This window comes from Antechinus flavipes, chromosome 2 (genome assembly GCF_016432865.1).
Source record: "Antechinus flavipes isolate AdamAnt ecotype Samford, QLD, Australia chromosome 2, AdamAnt_v2, whole genome shotgun sequence".
NCBI lineage: Eukaryota > Metazoa > Chordata > Mammalia > Dasyuromorphia > Dasyuridae > Antechinus > Antechinus flavipes.
In genome coordinates this window covers 549779789-549803599 of record NC_067399.1, presented here as the reverse complement: position 1 = coordinate 549803599, position 23811 = coordinate 549779789, and the positions used below count along the sequence as shown (strand labels likewise).

At 36.8% G+C, this 23811-nt stretch overlaps 1 protein-coding gene across 6 annotated transcripts in view; it reads right to left on the bottom strand.

Annotated features, from left to right (window-relative positions):
• Positions 1–1148: 1148 nt before the first annotated feature.
• The window catches only part of APBA2 (amyloid beta precursor protein binding family A member 2), a 357128-nt gene continuing 334465 nt past the window's right edge, over positions 1149–23811 (bottom strand). For all 6 annotated transcript variants that reach the window (XM_051980953.1, XM_051980958.1, XM_051980957.1 and 3 more), the window contains 2 exons: positions 8991–9131; positions 1149–2600 (listed from right to left, as the gene is read on the bottom strand). In XM_051980953.1, coding sequence (XP_051836913.1) covers positions 2529–2600; positions 8991–9131 — 213 coding nt within the window. In that variant the 3' untranslated portion in view covers positions 1149–2528. The remainder of the gene's footprint in view (positions 2601–8990; positions 9132–23811) is intronic.

Below are 23811 nucleotides of genomic sequence, written 5' to 3'. Positions count from 1 at the left end.
ATGATGGAAGTACTGCATAAGTCACATGAGTATGTTCTGAGAGCCAAAGAATTTTAGAAAGCAAACAACATTCCTTTAGCACTTTACAGTTTTATGATGCTCTCACATGTCTCTCATTAGGTCCTGACAACAAAGCTGTGAGGCATCAGACCTGGAGTTCAAATTTCACTGCTGCTACTTTGCTCCATTTATATCTTTGGGGCACTCACTTAACCTCTTCTGGACCTCTGTCCCCTCACTTATAAAATAAGACCTAGATTCTATCTCTATATTCCCTTCTGCCTATTAAGTCCATTATCCTGTGTCTTGCTCTAGATATTGTCATTTCAGTTGTATCAGACTCTTTGTGAGCCTATTTGGGATTTTCTTGGCAAGGATACTGGAGGGGATTGCCCTTTTCTTCTCCAGCTTTACACATAGGGAAACTGAGGCAAACAGGGTTAAGTGACTGACCCAAGATCACACAGCTAGTAAGTGTCTGAGGCCAGATTTGGACACAGGAAGAGGAATCTTCCTGACTCCAGGCCTGGTACTTTCTCCACTGCTCCACCTAGCTGCCCCATTGCCCAAGATACTCTTACTAGTAAAGTTTAGAGCAGGGAAGCAAGGGAAAAAGTCCAGTACTCTACTACCCTGGTAGAACAAGTAGGAGTTAAGACAGAAAAATTTCTGTCCCCATACCTTAAAAATTGAATGTACATATTTACACTAAAAGGTCCCCAGAGATACAGAGCTTCTCTTGATGTTGAATGTTCATCATTCATTTAATCTTTAGGCAACAAAATGCAAAGACTGCCTTTTGACTAGGATAGAAGATAAACAGATGACAAAAGAGTTGTCTCCCACCCCAGAAAGTGAATTTAGTGAAATCAGTCACCAGTGTTGAAATGATTTTAACATGCATTTTCGATGTGACACTACAGTGACATCCAGTGGCAACCATTCATGTTAATAGCAAGCACACAGTCCCTCTAAATTTTATAGCTAAGGACTCTTTTGCTCTACAAGCCGTTTAACGATGATGGGATATTTAATAGCTATAGGAATTACTGAATAAAGTGGTGGTGGTGCTATCTTGGTGTAAGACCAAAAACTACGATATGCTGACCATAAAATTCTCAGTGAACAAAATAATTCAAACAAGCACCTTTTGTTTATTACTTCAGATTTATTAGTGAGATTAGCTTAATTCTTTCCTAAGGTCAGTTGCATGCAACACATAGGTTACTCCTTGAAATACAGTAATCCTAAAGCTTTAGTTACTGCATGGTAAGGCTTCTTAAGTCACAGTGTATTTCTTCAAGGCCGTGGCCAAAAAAAAAAAAAAATCAAGACAAAATGACATCAATTAACATTTATCTCAGTAATGAATACAACTTGACTACATTTTACTTTATCTATACACATTCTAATACTGTTGATGATGATAGCTCCTTGCTCACCCAAGATAACTTGTATCCATGACTCGTTGCCTTAGGAATAAAGAGGTGATAGTGGGAGAAAGGCTGTTGCCATTTTTTTACTCATGTAAATATATATTCAAAGGACAGTAGGAATTCTAGGGCGGGCAGCTCTACTCCTTTCCAGAAGTAACAGGTAAGCATGGCTTGACCATGAGGAGCACTGCATGGTTGCAAATGGGCAAGGAATAAAATGCCAAAAGTAACATTTGCACAGATTGTGGAACATGTTTAGTACAAGAGTAGCAGTCTTGTTGATGATTATTCAAACTTTTAAATCTGTAGGAAACAGTTTGTCAAATGAAAAGTCAAAAACATAAATATGTATCTAAATAAATATTTTGAGTTTTTACATTGTGGCCATCATCCTTTATTTAATACAGGAAAGGCTCCTTTTTGTGTTATTAAGTAAACACATTCACGTCTTGCCAAAGTTTAATTACCAGTTACACACTTGGAGTAATGAATACTAGAGGATACTGCTGCAATTATGGATTCTACTTCTGCAGCAACTGAGTCTCTCTCACACACATTTTACACCATCAAATAATACCTCCATTAGCTCAGTTTTCGGACCGCAAGGGACTGGATTGGATAGTAGCATCTGGTAAATGAACCATGTTAAGATTTATTTTTGATCACGGGATTCTCTTCCATCGACCCATTCATCAAACAACCACATTCACCATAGTTTTAAGTATGACAGACAGACACCTACTAAGCCACACAAAGGTACAAATAAATATTTCTGTGGTCATCTGGAATGAGAAAACAGCTCAGAATATGTTGCAAAATACTTAAGTGTTTTACAAAGATCTGGTGTCTGTGACTCTGGTCCTCAATAAAGACACATCATTTTTTTTTTTGGCAAAATGAAAAAAAAAAAGGGGGGGAAGGGGAAGACACTCGGGGAAGCCTGTCTGGTCATTCATTGGGCTGCTAATTCGGGTTTTTCACAGCCTTTTGTTCTTAGAAAATACAAGATGTCCTCTGTTGTTCAGAGTCCACTCAGCTCAGGTGGAGATCCTTGACTTGCCTTTAGTTCTTTTGATGAAAGTGAGATTTAAACTAGATGTAGAGAGGTGTCTCTTGGCCAGTGAGAAGTCTGAACATCGCAGCTGGCATTGTCTTCATGTGAATCTGTTAATGAATTGAAAAGAGATTAAAAATAAATGGATTTGTACCAGAGCTTAGTGCAATCTGTCCATTGCTTGGAAGCCTCTGTTTCCCCCTTTTCTATATTCTAGACTTGAGAAGTAAATCAAATGAGAACGAATAATTCAACATGTAGCTAGATGTGAAAATTCCTTCCATCCTTCAGGGGAAGAAAAAAACTTTAATGGTTTCACTGAGAGCTTTCTGCTTAAAATATGTCTTTGAGAGTGATTTAAAAAGAAAAATTATGATTTAACCAATGCAAAAGGTGATTTAGAATACATTTTATGGTGTTTCAGGCAATTAAGTTTTTCCTATCCCTGACGCTTTATGGTTTCATATATACCACTAAGTGCCTTTTCCTCCCTTTCAGCACAAGTTGATCGTGGGGAATTGAAACATTTGATTTTTAATTTTGACTACAATTTAGTTTTTCAGTTGAGAAGATGCTGGTGCAATAGTGGAGCTCCCCAAAGAAATCTGAGATGTATGTGTTTGATTTGAAGAAACGGGAAACAAAAAGGTGTTTTCAAGAACAAGATCTCTCTAGGTTCTTGCTTAGAAAAGGAGACACAAGTCCCAACACACTTCTTTGCTTTTCCCAAACTAGCAAAGAATGGGCTTGTTTATTCTTGGAGTTATCGACTCAAAGAGAGAGTAATTATGCTCTTCTAAATCTTAACTCAGTAAGAAAAATGCCATATTGAACACACAAAAAATAGAGGAAACAGGTTGTTTTCATCTTCTAGGTTGCCACTTTATTCCTAAAAAATTTTCTCATGGTATTTTCATATGAAAAGAACCATCAGACAGAAATTTAGGGGGAAGTGAGAGGAGGTTCATGGTCTCTAATATTCACAAGATGTATTTTAGTCTCTTTCTTTCGTCCTTTTTGCTGGAAGTCATTCTCCCAGATATCTCATTCAACATCTTTACACCCTCACTGGGTTCTACCTATCTTCTGCCCAAAAATTTAGGCCTTTACAATCTACTATGTGCCTCATTTTTTATTGTTCACAAATTTTTCTAGTCTTTCACTTTTTTTGGCAGCCCTCTCTAAAGTTATCAATCTCCCCATTGAGAGCCAGCATGAATGAGCAGCTCATTTCTTTTTTCCCAGTGATACTTCACATCAACTTTTCTGTCTCCTCTCCTCCGTATATCTCATTGCTTTCCCAACTCCAGGTATCTCTCACTTTTTTTCAATGACTGAACACCATCCAATTTTTCATGATACTTTTCCTTGACCTCATTCTTAGACTTTGATATTCTGATAATCCTTATACTCAATCCTATGAATGACAGTTTCTCCACATCCATCTTCCTATCCTCTACATCAAAAACTTCCAACACCTTACCCTTTTATCAAGGCTATAATCTATTACCTCATCATCATGCAGGACTACTCTACTATGAAGATTTCAAACTCTGTTCTGTCTTCTACACCTTCATTTCTATTCACCTTGTTCTTCATCTTGGTCCTGATCCCAGGTTTTCCTCCTTACTATCTTCACTTCTTCACTGACCTACCTAGAATTTTATGTTCAACCAATAGATGAACTTACCTCCTACTTTGCTGAGAAGATGAAGGTCTTCTAACGTATGCTTTCCCTCAACTTTTTCTTCTTCACCTGTTTAACGTATCTATGTCTATCTGTCTATCTATCTATATCTATAACTATATATTGTAGTATACCTTCATCCTTTGTTCCAGGTTCCCACTCTTTGGACTAGTCTCTGCTTCTCTAAAACTGGTTTTTTCACAGAATCTTAGAATCAAAAGGAGCCATCTATTTCAACCCATATCAAAGCATATCTATGACATATCTAACAATTGGATATCCAGCTTTTATTTCAGTGAGGGGAAAACCCACTAGCCACCCAAGATATTCCATTCCATTTTTGGAGAACTCTTTCTTGTTAGGATGATTTTCCATACAGCATCCATACATCTGTCTCTTACAGATGTCTTTTTGTCTTTTCCTAAACTAGTTATTTTGTGCTTCTATTATAGGTCTTGCCATTTAACTATGATACCAAAAATGAGATAGTATGTATTTAATTCTCCTTCTTAGTAATTATAAGCACTACAAGGACAAGAATTTTCTTATTCATCATTTGTATATCCCTCAGTGCCTAGAACAGTGTAAATACACTGAATAAGATAAAAATTAAAAGGAAGACTTTTACACAGGATTACTATCAATAATCAAAATCCATATTTTGGCTTGCCAGAAAAAGGAATTATCATCTTTGATGAATAAAAGATGAATCAAATGTTTTGTGAGTAGAAAAGAGATGCAAGCTGAGTTTAATATGGGGTGGTGAAGAAGACAAGGCTTTTTGCTTGAAAGAAAGAAATTGGTTATTTGATTGCTGTTATTTATGTAATTAATTACAGTTATTCGATTACCATCTTTTTCAAGGTCATTTCATTAATAGCATTTTTAATATTAGTTATGATTTCCTTTTTTAATACAAATTATTTGTAATACAATAGTCATGCATTCCTTTGTCTCTTGTATATTGATAACTAAGAATAAATGTCAGCTAATGGGGGTCCTTTTGTAATCACAAAGATGTCATCTATAAACAGTTCTGTAGCTGTAATTTCTATATACAAGTCATCAAACTGGAAACTCATCCATCATTGTTTTATGTATCATGAAAAGTGTAGTGAGATTAAAGGGAAGATAACAAAGAATGGAACACATTTTAGGGAAGTAAAAGATATGTAGGGATTCCAAGATGAATAAATATATTGGGGATAAAGCAGAACAGCTTCATGTGGCTTACTGATTCTCTTGAGTTTGTAAATGAGAAATTCCAAAGTGACAATCTAACTGCATCACACCTCAATTAAAAAGAACACAAAATCCAGGAAAGATAAATTTTAAGTTGATTGGCTGCTAAAACAGCAATGACTTTTTACACAGAAGAGGATTCTATCCCTCTTCAGATGGTCAAAGAGAAAAGCAACAACAAAGATTTATCTGGCTTGAGAAGGAGCAGAGCAACCTAGAGCTAATTGTACCTTCCTATAATTTCTGCTATTAAGTGCTCTGGAGTGAGTTTCTGGGCAACAAAAGACTTAAAAAGCCTTTAGAAGAAATTTAGTGATTTACTACATAAAGCAGAAAGGAGAACAAATTAAACAAACAAAACAAACAAAAACCCCCCACATGGACAATTAAAATGTTGAAGAACATTTAAATGCATATTGTGCCAAATTGAAACCACCTGGCATTTTCCTCATATAAGTATAGGGAATACTCTGGGAATTTGAAGGACCAGTTATATCAGTGTTATAGCATGACCCTCAAATTCATCTTCTCTCACACCTAGCCAAAAGACCTAAAAGGACATGGCAGCTTAATGTTCTAGGGTAAATTCCAAGATTATAAATGAAGAAAAATCCATCCATGAAGTTAAGATGGCAACACGAAGGAGGGATATGTGAATTATAGCCATTTCTATTCTTACAATAACTGTTATAGGAAATCATTTCTTTCCATTCTGGAGAATAGACTTTTGGCCAAGGAAATATCTGATTAGAAAATGTCAGAAGCTCTCTTTTTGATCCCAACTTAAAGGCTACACAGGTCAGCTACTTGCCTTACAAAATGGCTGAGAAGCCAAACACATAAGTTCAGACCAAAAGTTTCCTAAAACTCCAAGTAATTCAACACATACTGAACCCAAGTAGACCAAAAAAAAAAAAAAATTCAAGATGTGGCTCTAGGAATGCTACTTGAAAATTCAGGGGAACAAGGAAAGAATTGATGCACATTGGAGAAATTATTTAAAAGTTAAAAATAGTCAATTTACAGTTGCTGCTATACACTGTATAGCAAAACTCCAAACACTGTCAAACACATATTTAGTGGACTGCAAGATCCAATATTAATATGAGTCAATAGTTTGACATGACAACAAAAAAACTAATTCAATTCTTAGGCTTCATTATAAGAAGCATAAGTCTGGAATAAGGGAAGAGATAAGCTTACTCTACCCTTCCCTGATTAGACCATATTTGGAGAAGTGTATATAGTGCTGAGTAGCCTAGTTTTAGGAAGGAATTGACAAGCGGGACTATGTCCAGAGAAAGCCTTCTAGCTCATTAAAGAGCCCTGGGACTGTAAAATAAGGATCAATGAAAGGAATAGGAAATATTTAACTCAGAGAAGAGAAAATCTGGGGGACAAGAGCAGTGTGATCACTGTCTTTAAGTATTTGAAGGATTATAGTGGATTATTTTGCTTCCAAATTAAAGGGGCATTGGTTAGGGATCCTTCTTAGTCACAGGTAAAATAGAGGCCTCCAAAAGCTTTTCTTCCCTTTGAAATCCTGGGACTAGTTTAATGAACAATAAAATTAGGTCATAGATCCTACATAGTCTATTCCATATGCTTATTTTCTTCATCTTCATATTCCCAATATAAATGTAGTGTGTATATATACAAATATATAAACACATACACACATATATTAAGGTCCTTACAATTTAAAAGTTATATTTTATTGGGATTATGAATGTTAAAATAAAAAATAAATGATTGTAAAAGTATACAATATTTCACATGCATATTTTAATATATTTTATCAGCTTTAATATATGAAGGGGTTATTGACTCATCATAAAAAGCACACTGAGCAATTGTTTTTTTTTTTCCAGAATCTGCAATTGACTTTGCTAAGCTGCCCAACACCTCTCTCCTTTTCCCCTTATAGCTAATACCACATTTGCAAGATGGCTGACCAGGATAAGAGTATAGCTTGTGGCCTTGAACTTGAATTTTTCTCTAACTGGATTGAAGCCAAAGCATTGGCGCTTTACACATCATGCTAGAGCAACTGATCTAACCAGTTCTGACAGATATATGAACAAATAAATCATAGTTAGCAAAACATACTTTTCAAATTGGCACACTGCAATAAGGAATATTTTGATAGGATCATCCTTGATTTTAGCTTCTCCATCAGCCCAGTAATCTTTTTCCCTTGCACATCCATTCACCCACAGGGCTCATCAAAACCTCAAGTCGTGTTTATCAGTCACTAATTTTTAAACATGCTTAGGAATGATGAAAAATAGAGACAGACACTTTAATCTCCCCAACCATCCCCAGTCAAGCCTGAGAAATACCACAAGATGAAAGGATTATAAAACCCATCAGTCTGCGTTCTCACCCCTTTGAATATCAATTCATCTCAGGACTAAAAACTCTTAAACATTTTTCATAGCTCTCAGTCCTATGCTACTCAATTGATTTCTTCATCTCTGTGAGGTTGATCACTCCAAAGGGGGCTGACATGTCAACGATTCCACTTAGGAAAATCAGATTGTTTCCTTTTTGAAACCATTTGTAAAAGGAGGCTTAATGACATCTTACCCTTTTTCTCCTTCCTTACTTGAAATGACACTGCCAGTAACTGCCAACAACCCTTCCTCGCCTCTCATCCCAGAGGTATCTGACTTAGTGTTTCAATGGAATGCTGAATATGAAGAACTCAGGGATTTTTTTTTTGTTTGTTTTTTTTCTTTTTTAAGGCAACAAAAAATGCTACCTGTCAGGAGCTCTAATGCTGTATCACAGCAGCTGAGTCAGAAGCCAGAATGGAAAGGGGAAGGAGGTTAAGTCTGCAAGTAGAAAATGCTCCAGATGTCCACAGTGAGGGGCAAATAAGATGGGTTTGGGCTTCATGCCAGCCTGCAGGCTGAACAGAATGAGAAAAATCTTACCTAAACCCATTTCTTCCTAAAAACTAAAGTTTGTCTAAGTGGCTTAGAATTTAGAAAGGCCTTTTTGTTAGCTCCTAATAAAGGACTCCTAGATCCTACTTGAGTCTGAATCCGATCCTAAAAACATTTAAGGACAACTCCATCCTTGGCAACAGCATATATGACACGGGTCTTTTGTCCCGAGTGTCAATAGAAATAACATTTTGTCCATTCAGATGAAATAAAGTTATAATGCAATGGTCTAGTCAGTATTATATAATCCTGCACTCCTATGGTAAATGTATTCATTATCTCTGAGAAACTGTTAATACTGCTCAGTCTGATTGAAACAATCTTGCCTTCTAAATAGCATAAGTTCAGCCTGGGTGCAATGAGAAAAACCCTTAACAGAAATAATCAGATCAAGCAGTGGTTCTAATAAGTCTCTGAGGTGAAATACTAAATGAAATTCATCTTGGGAAAAGCAAAGCCCTTCTGGAAAAGACTCAGGAATGCACAGCAATTTAATCCTATATATAACCTGGAACCATTTATTCCCCAAATTTTTCATGTTCCTCAGACAATGCTAATATAAAGTTCACAGGCTGCAATTCAGACTTTGATAATGAAAGAAAATAATAGAACACTCTTACCTCTCCTACTGAGTTAGACAAAGCTTGAACTATCTTCTCATGGGCTGTGGCCACAACACTTTGTCCATTGATTTCGATGATCCGATGTCCCACTCTCACTCCTCCTCGTTCTGCTATCCCCCCTCTCATGAGGCTGCAAATCTAACCAGAGGAATTCATGATTAATATGACTAGCAAGTGCTATGCAGAATGACTTCTAGGGAATGTGTGTTTGGGATGCAACACATAAGTCAGCATAGATAACAGATCATAGACACAATGAGAACAATTAATGAATTAATCACAAATTGAATAAAAATATTACCCAAATCAACACCTTCAATTCAATTCTACAAACACCTATTTCTTAAACATCTATTACAAGTAGTATCCTTTGCCTAAATGTTCCATTTCAACCAGTAAATTTTTACCTTTCATGTGCGTAGATCATTCCAGATAAGCCAAATACTTATAATCATCCAATATAAAGTTGCTGCCTTAGCACTCACAACAGAAGCCATAATTAGCCATTCAGTACTTAGAACATGCAAGTGAAATAAAGATTGCTTTCCATTCCATTCAGTGGAGTGAGAGTAGCAGGACTCTCCAAAACCAGTGCTAGGGAGGAAATCACTGTGTGAGGAAGCAATGAGGATTGGGCTGGAAGAAGAGCTCACCTAGGATGCCAAAAAAAGGTGGGGTAGAATCATCCCATCTGTTAGTTTCTTATTTTAACTGATTCTTGCTAAGGAGATGCTAAAGTTGATACTATTCTTCCCTCTCTTAAAAAAAAAAATCCAGAAAGTGAGATGTGAGATAAATTTTGCACTGAGGTGTCAATAACTGACCCTCCTAAAAGTCGATATCTTAATTTGTCTTAGAGACTTGTGAAGTACAAGTGCCACTGGTTTTCTGGGCAATCTGGATAGCCCTGCCTCGACTATGGGTTCAGGAAAACTCAGAAACAACAAACAAGACCTATCTCTTTGGGCTTTATTGCCATTTTTCCTCTTTGGGGATATTCTAGGAATTTACAATTCCAAAGGTTTACCCAATATCCATCAAACTAACAAAAAAGCCAAAAAATTTAAATAACCAATATTAAAGGAGATGTGTGTGTGTGTGTGTGTGTGTGTGTGTGTGTGTGTGTGTGTGTAAGGGAATTACAAGCATTGTTGCTATAGTTCTGAAGTGGTACAACCAATTTAGAACTATAACTAAAAGCCAAGAAGCTGTATGCATACTTTGATACAATGATAACATAAGTAGACTTAAAATTCAAGGAGGGTAAAGATGGAGTGAAAATGCCTGTATATACAAAATTATTATATCAGCATTTTTTGTGTCAGCAAAGAACCTGTCCATCAATTTACTGAATATGGTGTAGCAACATTAATATAAATAAAATATTATTATACCATAAGAAATAAAAATATGAAGAGAGAAATCAAGAAGACTTATGAACCTATGTGAAGCAGAATAAGCAGAATCAGGAGAAAAATGTGCATGAATATAATATATGAAGGAAAACAATATAAACAGATTTCAGACTTCTGATAAATGTGGAAATCAATTATGATTTCAGAGGATACAATGGCATACCTACTATCTCCTAGCAGAGAGCTGTAAAATGAGGCATACATTTTCAGATGTGGTCAATATGCTAGTTTGCTTTGCTAAATTAGTTCTACCTAAGGAATTGGACAAAATTTATTGGGAAGTAGCAATGATGTAAAAAAAATACTTCAAAAAATTTTAATTTTAATTAGAAAAACCAATATTAAATGTCATTCTCTTTTAATACACTGCAAGAGAACATTTCAGGATGATCCATTAATCCAATTTGCTTGGAACAAAAGAGTACATGAAGGGGAGTAATATGAAGTAAGGGTAGAAAATTAGGTTGGAGGTAGAGTGTCAAGTAAACATGGCTTCATTTTTTTTCTTTTTCACTTCAATTTCTCTACAAGAAAAAAAAAAGAGAAGGTTGTACTTCTGGGGAGTCAGAGGCCCTAGATTCAGATACTACCTCAGCCTCTTGCTATCCCTATGATTCTGAGCTAGTCATTCCTCTGGGCCCACAATCTCATCATCTATGCAATGAGGGGATTGTATTAAATGACCTCTAAGAGGACTCCTCCACCTGGATAATACTATGATTCACTCATCTAATTATTACACTTGAAAAACCTCATAGATTATCTCATCAGGCATTCTTGACTCAAATATCAGTCTTAAAGATAAGAAACTGAATTAATGATTCCAGAGAAGAAAAGACCAAGGAGAAATATGAAAGCTCTCTTCAGTTATTTAAATGGTTGAAATATAAAAAAGAAAATTCTATGTTCTATGTGCAGAGGGCAGAATTAGGCCCCAACAGGAATGCCCTGGTCATTTGGAGAATTCTAAGATCTAAACAGCACATTTCAGATAGGACACAGACAAGCAGGAACACAATAGGCAGTGACTTGAGAGTATCTGAAATCATACAACAAGGGTAAAGGAATTAGCAATATTTAGTCTGGAGAAGGGAAGACTCAAGTTGGAGTTTGGGAAAGGTATATAAACAGAGAGAATGGCCCAGTAGATAGAGTACAAACCTGGAGTCAAGAAGACCTGAATTCAGTTCCTGCCCCTAATCCTTCTTAGCTGTGTGACCACCAGAACAGGGCCTGAGAAAGACATCCCATCTTAACTCAATCTTCCCTTACCAGTGGGAGCATGGGATAGAACTGCTTTTGTATAGTGGGAATATCAAAAAGATCCACTATCTCAGGTAAACACAGGGATGGTCCTTCCATTGCTCTCACCATCACCTATAACTATTCTACCACATCCTCTTATCTTTCCATTTCAGCCTCCATCTCAATCCTCCTTTGATTTTTTTTGCATCATTAAAATCTCCAACATGCACCATGTACTCCTGGTCTACCACTTCTGCTGAGCAATTGCTACAAGGCAATTATTTTATTATTTCCTAATGGACTTTACCTCACTTCCCTCAATGACTGTTCAAAACCATCTGTTTCCTTCTCAAACCAACTATAGTTGGTTTCTTTTCTTTTTCTTCTACTTTGCCAAGAAAATAAAGACCATAAGGACAATTGGCCTTCTGTTTTTTCTCCACTTGTGACCTTGATCTACTCGTGGGCCTTGGCTCTGGCTGTCCTCTATGTTCTCAATGCTCCCCTTTCTTATTCCTGCCTCAGAGTCCACTCATGTCCCATTTTCTGCATGAAGTCTTTCATCATCCCCAACTGCTAACCTGCTGTCCTCCCCTTCCCAAACTACTTTGTATTTAAGTATTTTTCTGTATATGTATATTTATTAACTATACATTTTTGCAGCATATATTCTTAACAAGTATTTATTTTCCCTATCAAAATATAAGCAGGGATTATCTCATTCTTTCTACTTGAATTCCTAGTGCCTAGCATAACACCTAGCATACAGTGGGCATCCTTAACACAGTTCTGGGCACACAAACATTTATTGAATGATTTAATAAATTGTTCATTGGTTACTTAAAAATAAAGGCCATTTATTTTGAGCTTTTTTTTTTTTCTCCAATCTTTGAATAAGAAGTAGCGCTTCTCCCTGCTAATGTCAATCTCTTCACTCAGGCCCTTAATCATATCACCTCCCACACACCCCTGTCCAAGACCTTGTCCCATCAATCAACCACTCTTTCTCTCTAATCTTCATTCTTTCCTTAATTACCAATTCCTTCCCTGTTATCTACAGATATGCTAAGGTCTGCTTCATACTTAAAAACCCTTCATTTAACTCTACCTATCTTGTTTCTTTCTTTGCTCCTTTTCACAGTTAAGAGTCAGAGAAGAAGCTTTCTACAATCATTGCTTCTATTTCCTCACTTGGCATTTGCTTTCTCAATCCCTTGCAATCTGACTTCTGACTCCACCACTTAAGGTTCCTCCCCACAGTCACCAATGGCCCTTTCTTGGTCCCCATTCTTGACACCCCTGTTGCAGTTGACACTATGGATCATACCCTGCCCTCCTTTATACTTGTTCCTGTTTTTGTTCCTGTCTGAATGCTCTTCCTCAATATCCTTTGCAGGATCCTCTCCTTAAATGCAGGGATATTCCTGAACCTTCTGCTCTTGTCTCATTTCTCCTTTCTCCCCCTTTCATCATCTCCCATGGGCACAAATATTGTCTCTAAACCAGTGACACCCCAATCTACAAATATACTCTCTCCTGAATGCCATGCCTGCATATTTAAATGACTGCTAGATGCTTTACCTGGATCTCCCATAGGCATCTAAAACTGAGCAGATTTAAAATAGGACTTATCTTTTCCACTAAACCCTGACTACCGTTTCCTTGTCCAACTACTGCTTGTGCTTTATCAACTCTTAGTCCAGAGTTGCCACATCTCTCTTTCTCCTTTTGAGTCACTTGAGCACCACTAGATGAATTCACACAAACATACTGAAATGACCCCCATCTCCTAATTCATCTAGTTTTTCTGAAGGTATAATCTCTCATCTTCTAGTCACCTTTGGTGCAACTTCTGCATCATGTATGACTATTCCTTTTCCCTTAATCTCTACATCCACCGCGTGGCTAAGGCTTCTCTATTCTTTTTTCCGTACCTGTCCCATCTGTCCCTTTTTTCTGTAACAACTTAGTTGATATTATAGTTCAAGCCCTTGTTACTTTTTCACCAACATCATTGCAATAGCTTCTAAATTCTCTCTTCTTTCCACTTCACTCTCCACACAGCTGCTAAGTTGATGATCCTAAAATAGAGGTCTGATCATGAAGTCCCCACTAAAAAGTTATGAATAATCCCCAGTGACATAAAGGTAAAATACATCTTCTGGGTTGGGCTTTTAAAGTCCTTCACAATGTGGTACCAGTGTACTTTTCTGGACTTAAATTATGAAACTCTCACATACATGCTCCATGTTCTAGCCCAAATGGCATAGTTGCATATTTCATCTACAAATCCAACTAATAGGCCTTTGCGTAGGCCATCCCTTATGCTTGAAATGCTATCCCTCCTTACCTATGACTGACAATCAATAGCTCCCCACTTCCAGTCTTAAATTAGCATAGGTGCCATTTTCTATAAGATCTTCCATAATTCTCTGTCATCCCCATTGTAAATGCTTTCTTTTCATCCCTGAAAAAGTACATTACATTTTTTGTGTGTATAGATAGCAGAGAACCCTTAATTTGTCTACTGGACTGGAACATCAACCAAAAAGTATTTTGCTATTGAAGACCACAAAGAGATCAGTGGTTTCTCAGCAAGAATCTATCCTCCTTTACAATCAATGAACAAACATTTTCAATCCAGCTCCAGTTATTTTGAACCAAAGTTCATTCACTATGTACACCTATGAAAGAACACATTCCTCAGCAAAGGGTTAGTGAGCACATTCAGCCCATTGAATTTAGTAAATTAATCAGGGTTTCCCCCGATTATCCCTTCTACATAAACTTGGTCTTTACTTCTCTATAGACACGTTGTGTTCCAAGAGCAGAATCTGGTCCCTGGGAGGAACAATTTGATTTTAGAAAAATTAACCCAGAAGCTATCATGCTACCTTGTACAGAATAGGTGCTTAATAAAGAGGGAAAAGGAACCTCTTTGAGCTTCAAACAACTCTAAGGCTCCATAGTAAGTTATAGAAGAGTTAGAATGGGATAAAGGGACTTTCTCATGCTGATGAAATCCCAGCTTCTTGATATTTTTACTACTGACTTATTAGAATTATTTGGAGAAAGACCAGATTTGTTTTGCTTGAGCCCTGAGGGCTGAAGTAGGAACAGTGGGAAGAAGATGAAAAGAAGCAATTTCCTCAATATAAAGGGAGCCTTCCTAATAATGAATGATGTCCTAACATAAAATGGGCTGCCTCAGGTTGTTAGAGACCTTTACACAGAGGTAAAGTGCCATTTGGGATCTTGTAGAGAGGATTCCTGTTCAGGTCTGAATTGGACTAAATATTGTCTGGATGTCAGATATCAGACTAGATATACTTAGGGGATCTTTCAAACCCAAAATCTAGGATGCTTAGATCTAGAGTTTGAGATCCCATCTAGCAACAGCATATCCTTCCTCTGCCTTATCCTAGACCTAATGGGAACACTTCCCAAACTGACAGTTTTGAAGGGCAATGAGCTCAGTAATTGTTAGCTATTCCTGAGAAGGCCAAGCATATAAACCTAGGGAAAAGTAAATAGTGTTGATACAGAGAATAAAATTTTTTCTTCCCAGAATTCTCTAGCTCTTTGGTCCTTGAAGCTGTCATTCGGACAAGAAAGCCTTTTGAATGTTCCTAGACTTTGGACTAGGTGGTGCAGTGAATAGGAAACAGGGTCTAAGGCCTCATCTTCTTGAGTTCAAATCTAGCTGGCTTTCAACACTTACTAGCTTTGTGAGCCTGAACAAGCTATTTAACCTTGTTTGCCTCAGTTTCTCATGTGTAAAATGAACCGGAGAAGGAACTGGCAGACCACTCTAGGATCTTTGCCAAGAAATCAAAAAATGGAGTCACAAAGAATCAGACGTGACTGAACAACAACAGACTTGGAGCTCCATGGCAGAATTCAAGATCAGCTCCTTTCTGAACCAGAGCCATCATTGCAGCTGTTATTTGAAGGAAGAACTTTTGTCGAAATAAAGCCAATCACTGATCTCAATAATTTTTTTTTTCTCAGAAATGCAGCAAAACCATAATGAACTTAGTCTTTTATGAGCCTGAACAGAAACAAACAACAATGAAAAAATCTGCAGGAAGCATTTTTTAAATATCCATTTCTTAAAGACTAAGATTTAATTACCAAGGATAATTCCTAGCCATCTTTTCCAGGCCTAGAGGCTGATTGTTAGGTAGGGGATTGGGGAGAGGTTGAAAGACAATTTGCAAAGTCATTAGAAATTGCAAACAGAGCTAGGAAACTGAAATAAGTTGCTATTCCTCTTTTTTAAAAGGGAATAGCCTTACCATTCTCTTTCAAATTTAGAAACAAAGATCTTAGAAATTATCATGCTTTGAATCCTCAGACCCTCTTACAGTGTCTCACACACACACACACACACACACACACACACACACACATCAATATATCAGACACTGGTTTGGGATTTCATTGGCATGGGAACCCCAACTAATGTAGATTTCTACTCATTTATAACATCCTCTTGAATAAACCAGAGTATAGTGATGCTGTAATTGGCCCTACTGGTGATCAAGTCCCTGCTTGATATATATAGAATAATAATGTAATATCAATGAATAAAAAAATTAGAAGACCCAGATGGAGTATGACTCCATCATTTACTAGCTATGTGATCTTGGTCAAAACATAAACTCAGCATCACCTCATCTATAAAATGGGACTGACAATATTTAGTCTACTTATTTCAAATTGTTTTCATTAAGAACATGAAATCTATATAAATCACTAAAGCAATGTGTGAATATAATTAGTTTTCTTCCCTTATAAAATGTGTGACAACCTCTCTATCTGTGTCCAGAGTACCTCTGACTCTTTTAGACCCCCATGCTTTGGATTCTACAGCAAATGAAAGCATTTGGTCAGCAGCCTCCCAGTGTGAATCTCTGACACCCCATGGGGTGTACATGGGCGTGCTTGCAAGAAAGGCTACATGAAAGAAGCTTAAGGCCCTCCCTGTGCCTACATCTCATGTCTTAGGAGAAACAAGTGCCTGAGCAAGGAAATTCCCAAAGTGCACGGAAGAAGCTGTGGGAACTGTTTGCCAAGAATGGACTTGCCTCCTGAGAAGCAGTATATATGTTTAAGAGAGTAAGTTTTTAGTATTAAAATAAAGGAGATTAGAAACATCAAAGCCTGCACCTAAAGAAGACTGAAATATGCAATTAGCAATGGAAAGAGTAAGAGGAGTTACTCCAGATATGCAAAATTCATTTGTCAAAATGATACTTAACAGGTATGTTCTATAAGGAGTTTAGTTCTCTTCCCTTAAATCCCCTGCGGGAAACTGTCTTCTTTTTTAATAATAATACTTCATAATTATAATAAGAATAACAGCTATCATTCAAATTTACCTTATTTTAAAGTTTGCAAACACTTTACATTATTTCATTTTATCTTCACCCTGTAAGGCAAGATACAATCTTGTTTATATTCTTCATTATAATCTTCTGTTTATAATCTTCATTTTACAGATAAAAAAACTGAGATAGAGAAAGAGTGAAGTAACTTGTTCAGGGTCACTCAGCTAATAGGAGTACTCAGAATCCAATATTATTCATCTTCTGTACCCTATGGCTGCCTTAATCTTATCCACTTTTCAACCTATCACTGAGTTATACTCCATGCTAGGTCTGTGCTAGCCACTACACATGCAAATACAAAGAGGGAAACAATCCCTTCTCTCAAGGAGCTTATACTGAATGGGGGAGTTAACCATAGGCATCCATTCCTTGTTTCCCATCCCATACTAGGAGTTTTAACAACTTTTCTAAAGTTTTAACAACTTTTCTAAGTTGAACTTAGGACAGCTCTAACCAGGGGAACGGAGAAGGTCAGGAATGGTAGCAAGGAAGCAGAACCAAGAACAATTGCATAGACGCTGTCAAAGGGCAGATTTTGGCTTGATGTAAGGAAATATTTCTCTAACAATTGGAAAATAGACTGGGCAGCCAGAGGAAGTCCTTGGGTTCCTTTTCATTTGAATTCTGAAAGTGAAGGCTATTTGACTGCTGTTGTGGAGGTGGCAGGTAGAGGGAATGTGCAGCCAAGGACAGTTAAGGGGATGGGATTTCTGTGCTGAAATCTCTTTCAGAAAAGATCCATGTTTCATTGAAAACAATTATAATCAGTCCAGAGGGCTTGGAAGAGAAGAAAGACAAGAAAGGGTGGGCCTGCCCCTCCCCTCTTCCCTCCTCAAGCTGCTTCATTCTAGAGAGCAGGCAACATATGGAGACCCCAGGGATAGCAGAGGGGTTATTAATCTCCCAGTGATATCTGAAGACAAAGGAAGAACTGAGTGATGGGGGAGGAGGACTTACTCAAGATAGAAATCTTATAGCAATCACAGCTATATGTACATCAGTACATATTTTGAGCTTCTACATGGTCACAAGTTACAAAGGATACAATCTGACTTCTGGGGCCGTGAGTCAAAATAAGGAGATTTTATAATGTTAAATATTCATTCAACTCTATTTTACAACATTTAAAACATAGAGAACTTTGAGAGCCTTTCACATAATCAGTTATTTATATTCTCACAGCCCTGTTAGCCTGATACTTTTAACCTCATTCAACAAATGCACAGAAAAAAGTATGCATGGCCTATGACCCAATGATATCCCTGCTGAGTCTGGACTCCAAGGAGATCAAATAAAGAGGAAAAAGAACCCTCACATACAAAAATATTTGTAGCAATTCTTCCTGTGATGATAAAAAAAATGAAAACTAAGAGGATCTCCATCAACTGGGGGATGGCTGAACAAATTATAGTATGTGAATGTAATGAATGGTGTGTTTCAGAGAAACCTAAGAAGACTTTTATGATATAGAGTAAAGAGAGTAGAAGCAGGAAAACATTCAATAAAAATAATATCATAAAGACAAACAATTTTGAAAGATTTAAAACCAAACAAATAATCGAGAGTTCTAGAGAAATACTATACCTAATTCTTGACAAAGAGGTATCAGGCTCAAAATACAAAATGAGATATAATATTTTTAAATACCAAATGTGGGAATTTATTCATTTTTACAAGATTATTGTCATTTTTTGTAATGTGGAAGAGAAAAGTGGGAGAGAAAATAAATATTTGTTAACTGAAAAGTAATTAGTAAGAGCAGGTAGATGGTATGGTGGATAGAGCATTGGCCCTAGAGGCAAGAGGACCTGAGTTCAAATCCAGCCTGATACTTCATACTTACCCTGAGTCACTTAATCCCAACAGCCTTACCAAGAGAAAAAACATAAACAAATGAAAATATGAATTTTTAAAAGAAATATGAAAGAGAAAAAAAAACACCTTTATCAAAGTCAAAAAAATCTAAGTTTAAAACTTATATACTTACAGCCTGTGTGATCTTAGGTAAGCCACTTGACCTCTGTCTGTCTCAGTTTCCTCTCTACAAAATGGGGATTACAATAGCATCCACCCCCAAGCTTTGTTGTGAGGATCAAATGAGATATTTGGAAAGCACTGAACACAGTGCCTGGCACATATAGTAAAATACCTAAAAAATGCTTGATCTCTTCCCTCCCTTCAAAGAGATCTTGGGAAAGGATCCTGTATACTAGTTTTCAAACCAAACACCTGAAAGCATTGGGGATCAATCAATAAGTATTTATTAAGCAAATGCTGTGTTCTACTAAACTATACTGAGTACCTGAAGGACAGAGGAAAAGGTAAAAGTCCCTGGTCTCAAAGGGCTTACATTCTAATGATCCACTAAAAGAATTCAGATGCCAAAAGTTTCAGCAGGAAACCTGCTTCACGTAACTATTGCTCATTATCATGCCACAGAGATGGAGAATGTTGGCTGGTTTTCCTGTCAGAGGATCTAAATTTCCCTTCTGACATTGAAACCCTATAAGACTCTGGGGAGTCAGTTTTCTCATCTGTAAAATGAAAGGTTTAATTGGCTGCAGAGGTTTTTTCCAACTCTAAAAGGATGACTAGAAGTTGAAACTTTCTTAGGGAAACCAAAAGAAGGGTCTTAGGCTTTGGAAGGGAACTTCCATTAGGAGGAGGAGGAGGAAGAGGATCACAGTTTTGTCATTACTGTTGAGTTCCCCCTTGATCTCAGCACTTGATTCTCCTAGGACTTATTTTCCCAATCTATAAACTGGGCATCTGCACATTGAACAACTTGATGTGAACTGTCTTCCTCTGTCAGGAAGAAGCTCAAATTGTAAAGAACAATGTGAAATCAGAGTCTATTGTTTATAGATTCATCCTGTCTCCAATCTAGTTAGCATCGTTAAAAGCATTTGCAACAACTTTGGGATATTGTTAACATGGAGACAAGTCTATACAATATACCAAGTCTACCAGGTATATTCTATCTAGCTCTCTGACCCTCCCTCTTGAGATCTTTGCTAAATTCCCTTTAGGACTAAGCTCATGATGAGATACTTCCTCTCTCTCTTCATAGTCCCTTGCCTTTAATGGTGTCTCTCTCCTTACTCTAGCTAACTTTGATTAGTCTGCTAAACTCCTCTATAGATCAAATCTGCCAGTCAGACTTACTCAGGCCTCACGGCATATTTCTTTAATGGATTCTTCCAAATTCCTTTCCTTTCTAACAATATACTCTCCCAACTCTATTTAGTTTTTGCCATTCCTGGTGTCTATTTTATCTTTTATTTTGTCTATTACATCTTCTCTTAAATAAACTTTCCTTCTGGCAAAGAGAATGGCCATTGTGAATTTGTCACATTTATTTCAAATTAGGTCTTGCTATCGCAATCTCATCAAACTCACATGGCATATTCCCAATTTTCATAGAATACAAAAAGGGACTAAATTTTGAGTGCATGTTGATGTCATTAGTATCTAATGTACTGTTTAGTACAGGCATTAAATAAATGTTTGCGCTTGAATATCATTCAATCTTTTATTGGGAGCTTATATTTCTTTAATTTCTTTAATACAATAAGTTCTTTAATACTTTGTAAACAGAAATGTAAAATTGTTTTAAATGTAACTGGGAAAATATTAAATAAATAACATTTTAAAATAAGTTATAAACTTGTAAGATGAAATTGTCATCATTTGAGCAGGAAGAATAACTTCTCCCTCACCCAAATTCCAACTGCTCCTACTATCTACATCATTCACTTGAAATATTGTTCATTATTTTTTCATGAGTATATATGTTATATTGTCTCCCCATCAAGATTAGAAGTCTCTAAACACAAGAGCATCTATATTTCTTTGTGTACTCAGTAGTATCTAGGACAATGCTTTGTAGATCTAACAGTAAAAAAATTGATTGATTTAATATTGTTATCCAAGATTCAGTGGAAAGAGCACAATTCTGGAAAACAGGAAGCTTGAGTTCTAATCTCATTATGCTACTATAAGAGGAATCTAATATAATTCTGCTACTATATAATTATATAATGTTGCTCAAAATTTCTGTTTTGGTTTTCCTATCTGCCAAATGGGCAGAATATATATTCTACTTCCCTCTCAGTTAATGCTGATGATAAAATAAAGCCAGGTTTTACAAGTTCAAGATCAGGCCTTGAGCCCAGATTTATATTGATGATAAATTTTCTGTTGTAGGAATCTAATGATCTGCAAGTTAAACTGGTCAGGGACCTCTGTGAATTTCAGAGTTTTCAGCCACTACTTTATCTTGCTTGATGTCTACTTTCTATTACAACATAACAGCGGAAAGGAAAATCAAAAACCAAGTGCTTAGGCTTATGGGTCAGTGATTTAAAGACAGAACTTGAATGAGGGCAAAGCATGAAGAATATGAGTTAAGAAGCTTTTGTTGCTAATCTCAGCAGGAGAGACTATTCTATATTTCAATGTAATTGTCCCCAAATTGGAAATCTATTTTTAAATCACCTATCACAATGGTAGTGTTTTAGGAATGGGATCATGAAGAGGTCAAAGATATGAGAATCAAGACAAAGCTGTTTGTTATATACACACACACACAGAGATAGGGAGATAGAGAGAGAGAGAAGGAAGAAGAAGAAGAAGAAAGAAGAAGAAGAAGAAGAAGAAGAAGAAGAAAAAGAAGAAGAAAGAAGAAAGAAAAAGAAAGAAGAAGAAGAAGAAGAAGAAGAAGAAGAAGAAGAAGAAGAAGAAGAAGAAAGAAGGAAGAAGAAGAAGAAGAAGAAAGGAAGGAAGGAAGGAAGGAAGGAAGGAAGGAAGGAAGGAAGGAAGGAAGGAAGGAAGGAAGGAAGGAAGAAAGAAAGAAAGAAAGAAAGAAAGAAAGAAAGAAAGAAAGAAAGAAAGAAAGAAAGAAAGAAAGAAAGAAAGAAAAAGAAGAAGAAGAAGAAGAAGAAGAAGAAGAAGAAAGAGAAAAGAAAAAGAAAGAAAACATTCCTTCCCCCATTCTCCCCTTACTGCATCCCTCACATAAAAGACAAGATTTATTTGTTTGGAGGTCATAGGGAAAAGCAAAAAAAAAAAAAAAAAAAAAGTATTCAAAAACTCTTCTTTTTTGGAGCTATTCAGGAACCAGTCTATCAGTTGATTTTAAATTGAAACCTAAAATACAGAAATAGAAGATTTTAGTCTAAAAAGTGTTTCCTCAACAACCTAATCTTGATTTTTGTGAAATAAGAATTTCTTGCCATGATTTCACATGACAAACATGTTGTGGGATCTGACCGTTCCAGATCTCCTGCTACAATAGAAGTTTTATGGTGTGTCAGTGACAACTTAGACTAATCCTTACCCCCCAAATGAGAAAGAAATAAAAAGAAGAAAAGAAAAGGAAGCAGTCTTCTTGTCCATTTTTGGAGAAAGACAATGTACTGGAGCCACATTTTCCATTAAGCCCCTGGCCTGTTTATTCACTTAGTATCTGCAGCACTATGGAACCCATTTCTATGTAAACAACTGGACATTAAACAAATCTAGAAAGGACAATTCAGAAAATGCTTAACACTTCCTTAGCCATCCTGCTCTCACAACGACTAGCCAGCATGGACCTTTTTCAAGTTACAACAGATTGGCCCCACTAGGGTGTTTCTTTCCCCGTACCAGCTGACAGTATCTATATCACTTTGTGGTGACTATTGTGGCAGCTTATTATGGCTTGAGCCACAAGAGCCACGATCACTTCCACTATTAGCCACTTATCGTCTACTTTGGGCCACTGTGACATCTGCATTTCCTGAGGTCTTCCAGTCTATAACTGTTTAAAAGAAGTCTCTCTTCATAGGTTTAAAGGAACAAATACAGAGGAAAGATCCTTGTGTTCTGGTGAGGTTGAGTCATAGCACTCTAAGGTTAAGACTTGCTTCATTGCCCATCAGCTCATTATAGCTCAGAAGCTTTATTGATTAGGCTATTACTCATGTGACTTAGAGGGAAGATTTACACTCTACTTATTCTCAGCTCAATAAGTGGGGAGGGGAGGGCTCTGTAATTCGAACTTTTATGGATAAAGGATAGTACAATGAAGTCCATTTCCACGTATCTATAATGCAAAAGAGATGTAATGCTAATTTTTTTTTTTTTTTTTTTGTAAATGTGATTCATAAGCATAGGGAGCTCTGGACTAAGGAAACTCCCTCTTCACATGCAGATCACCATTTGTTCTGCGATATATAGTCTCAGGCAATGGGGACATTCAGAGACATCTTTCCCAAAGTCATACAATCTATGTGTCAGAGATAGGACTCAAAGTAGTTTCTCCTAACTCTGAGGCTGGACTTTCATTCACTACAATATTGTAAAGAATCCTAGTGAGAAATCCCAGTGAGTCTCGGCTATGCCTTTGTGAAAATTTATTTGCTAAAAATTTTGGAACATGCTCATAGTTATCTGATAGAATCTCAGGGACCACAAGAAGAGTTGGCCACCCTTCTGGTACCTTAATTAATGAGTACCCTATATGGCAGGCCTGTATTTACCCCAGACCTGGCCAATTCCTGGAGTAAACATAATCCCCTTACAAAAATGAACAAATATTCTTCTCGGTGGGCCTCTTGTGATGGAACATCCTGTACCTGGGAGGATGCTCCATCTGTCTCAAGAATCAGGTAGCAAATGAGAATACTTAGCGTAGAGCCTTTTTTGTTCTCAGTCTATAAAAACTCCTTAGTAGAAAGGGACATTAGGGATTTGGGGATGTCTTATATAAATTTGCCTTGCGAT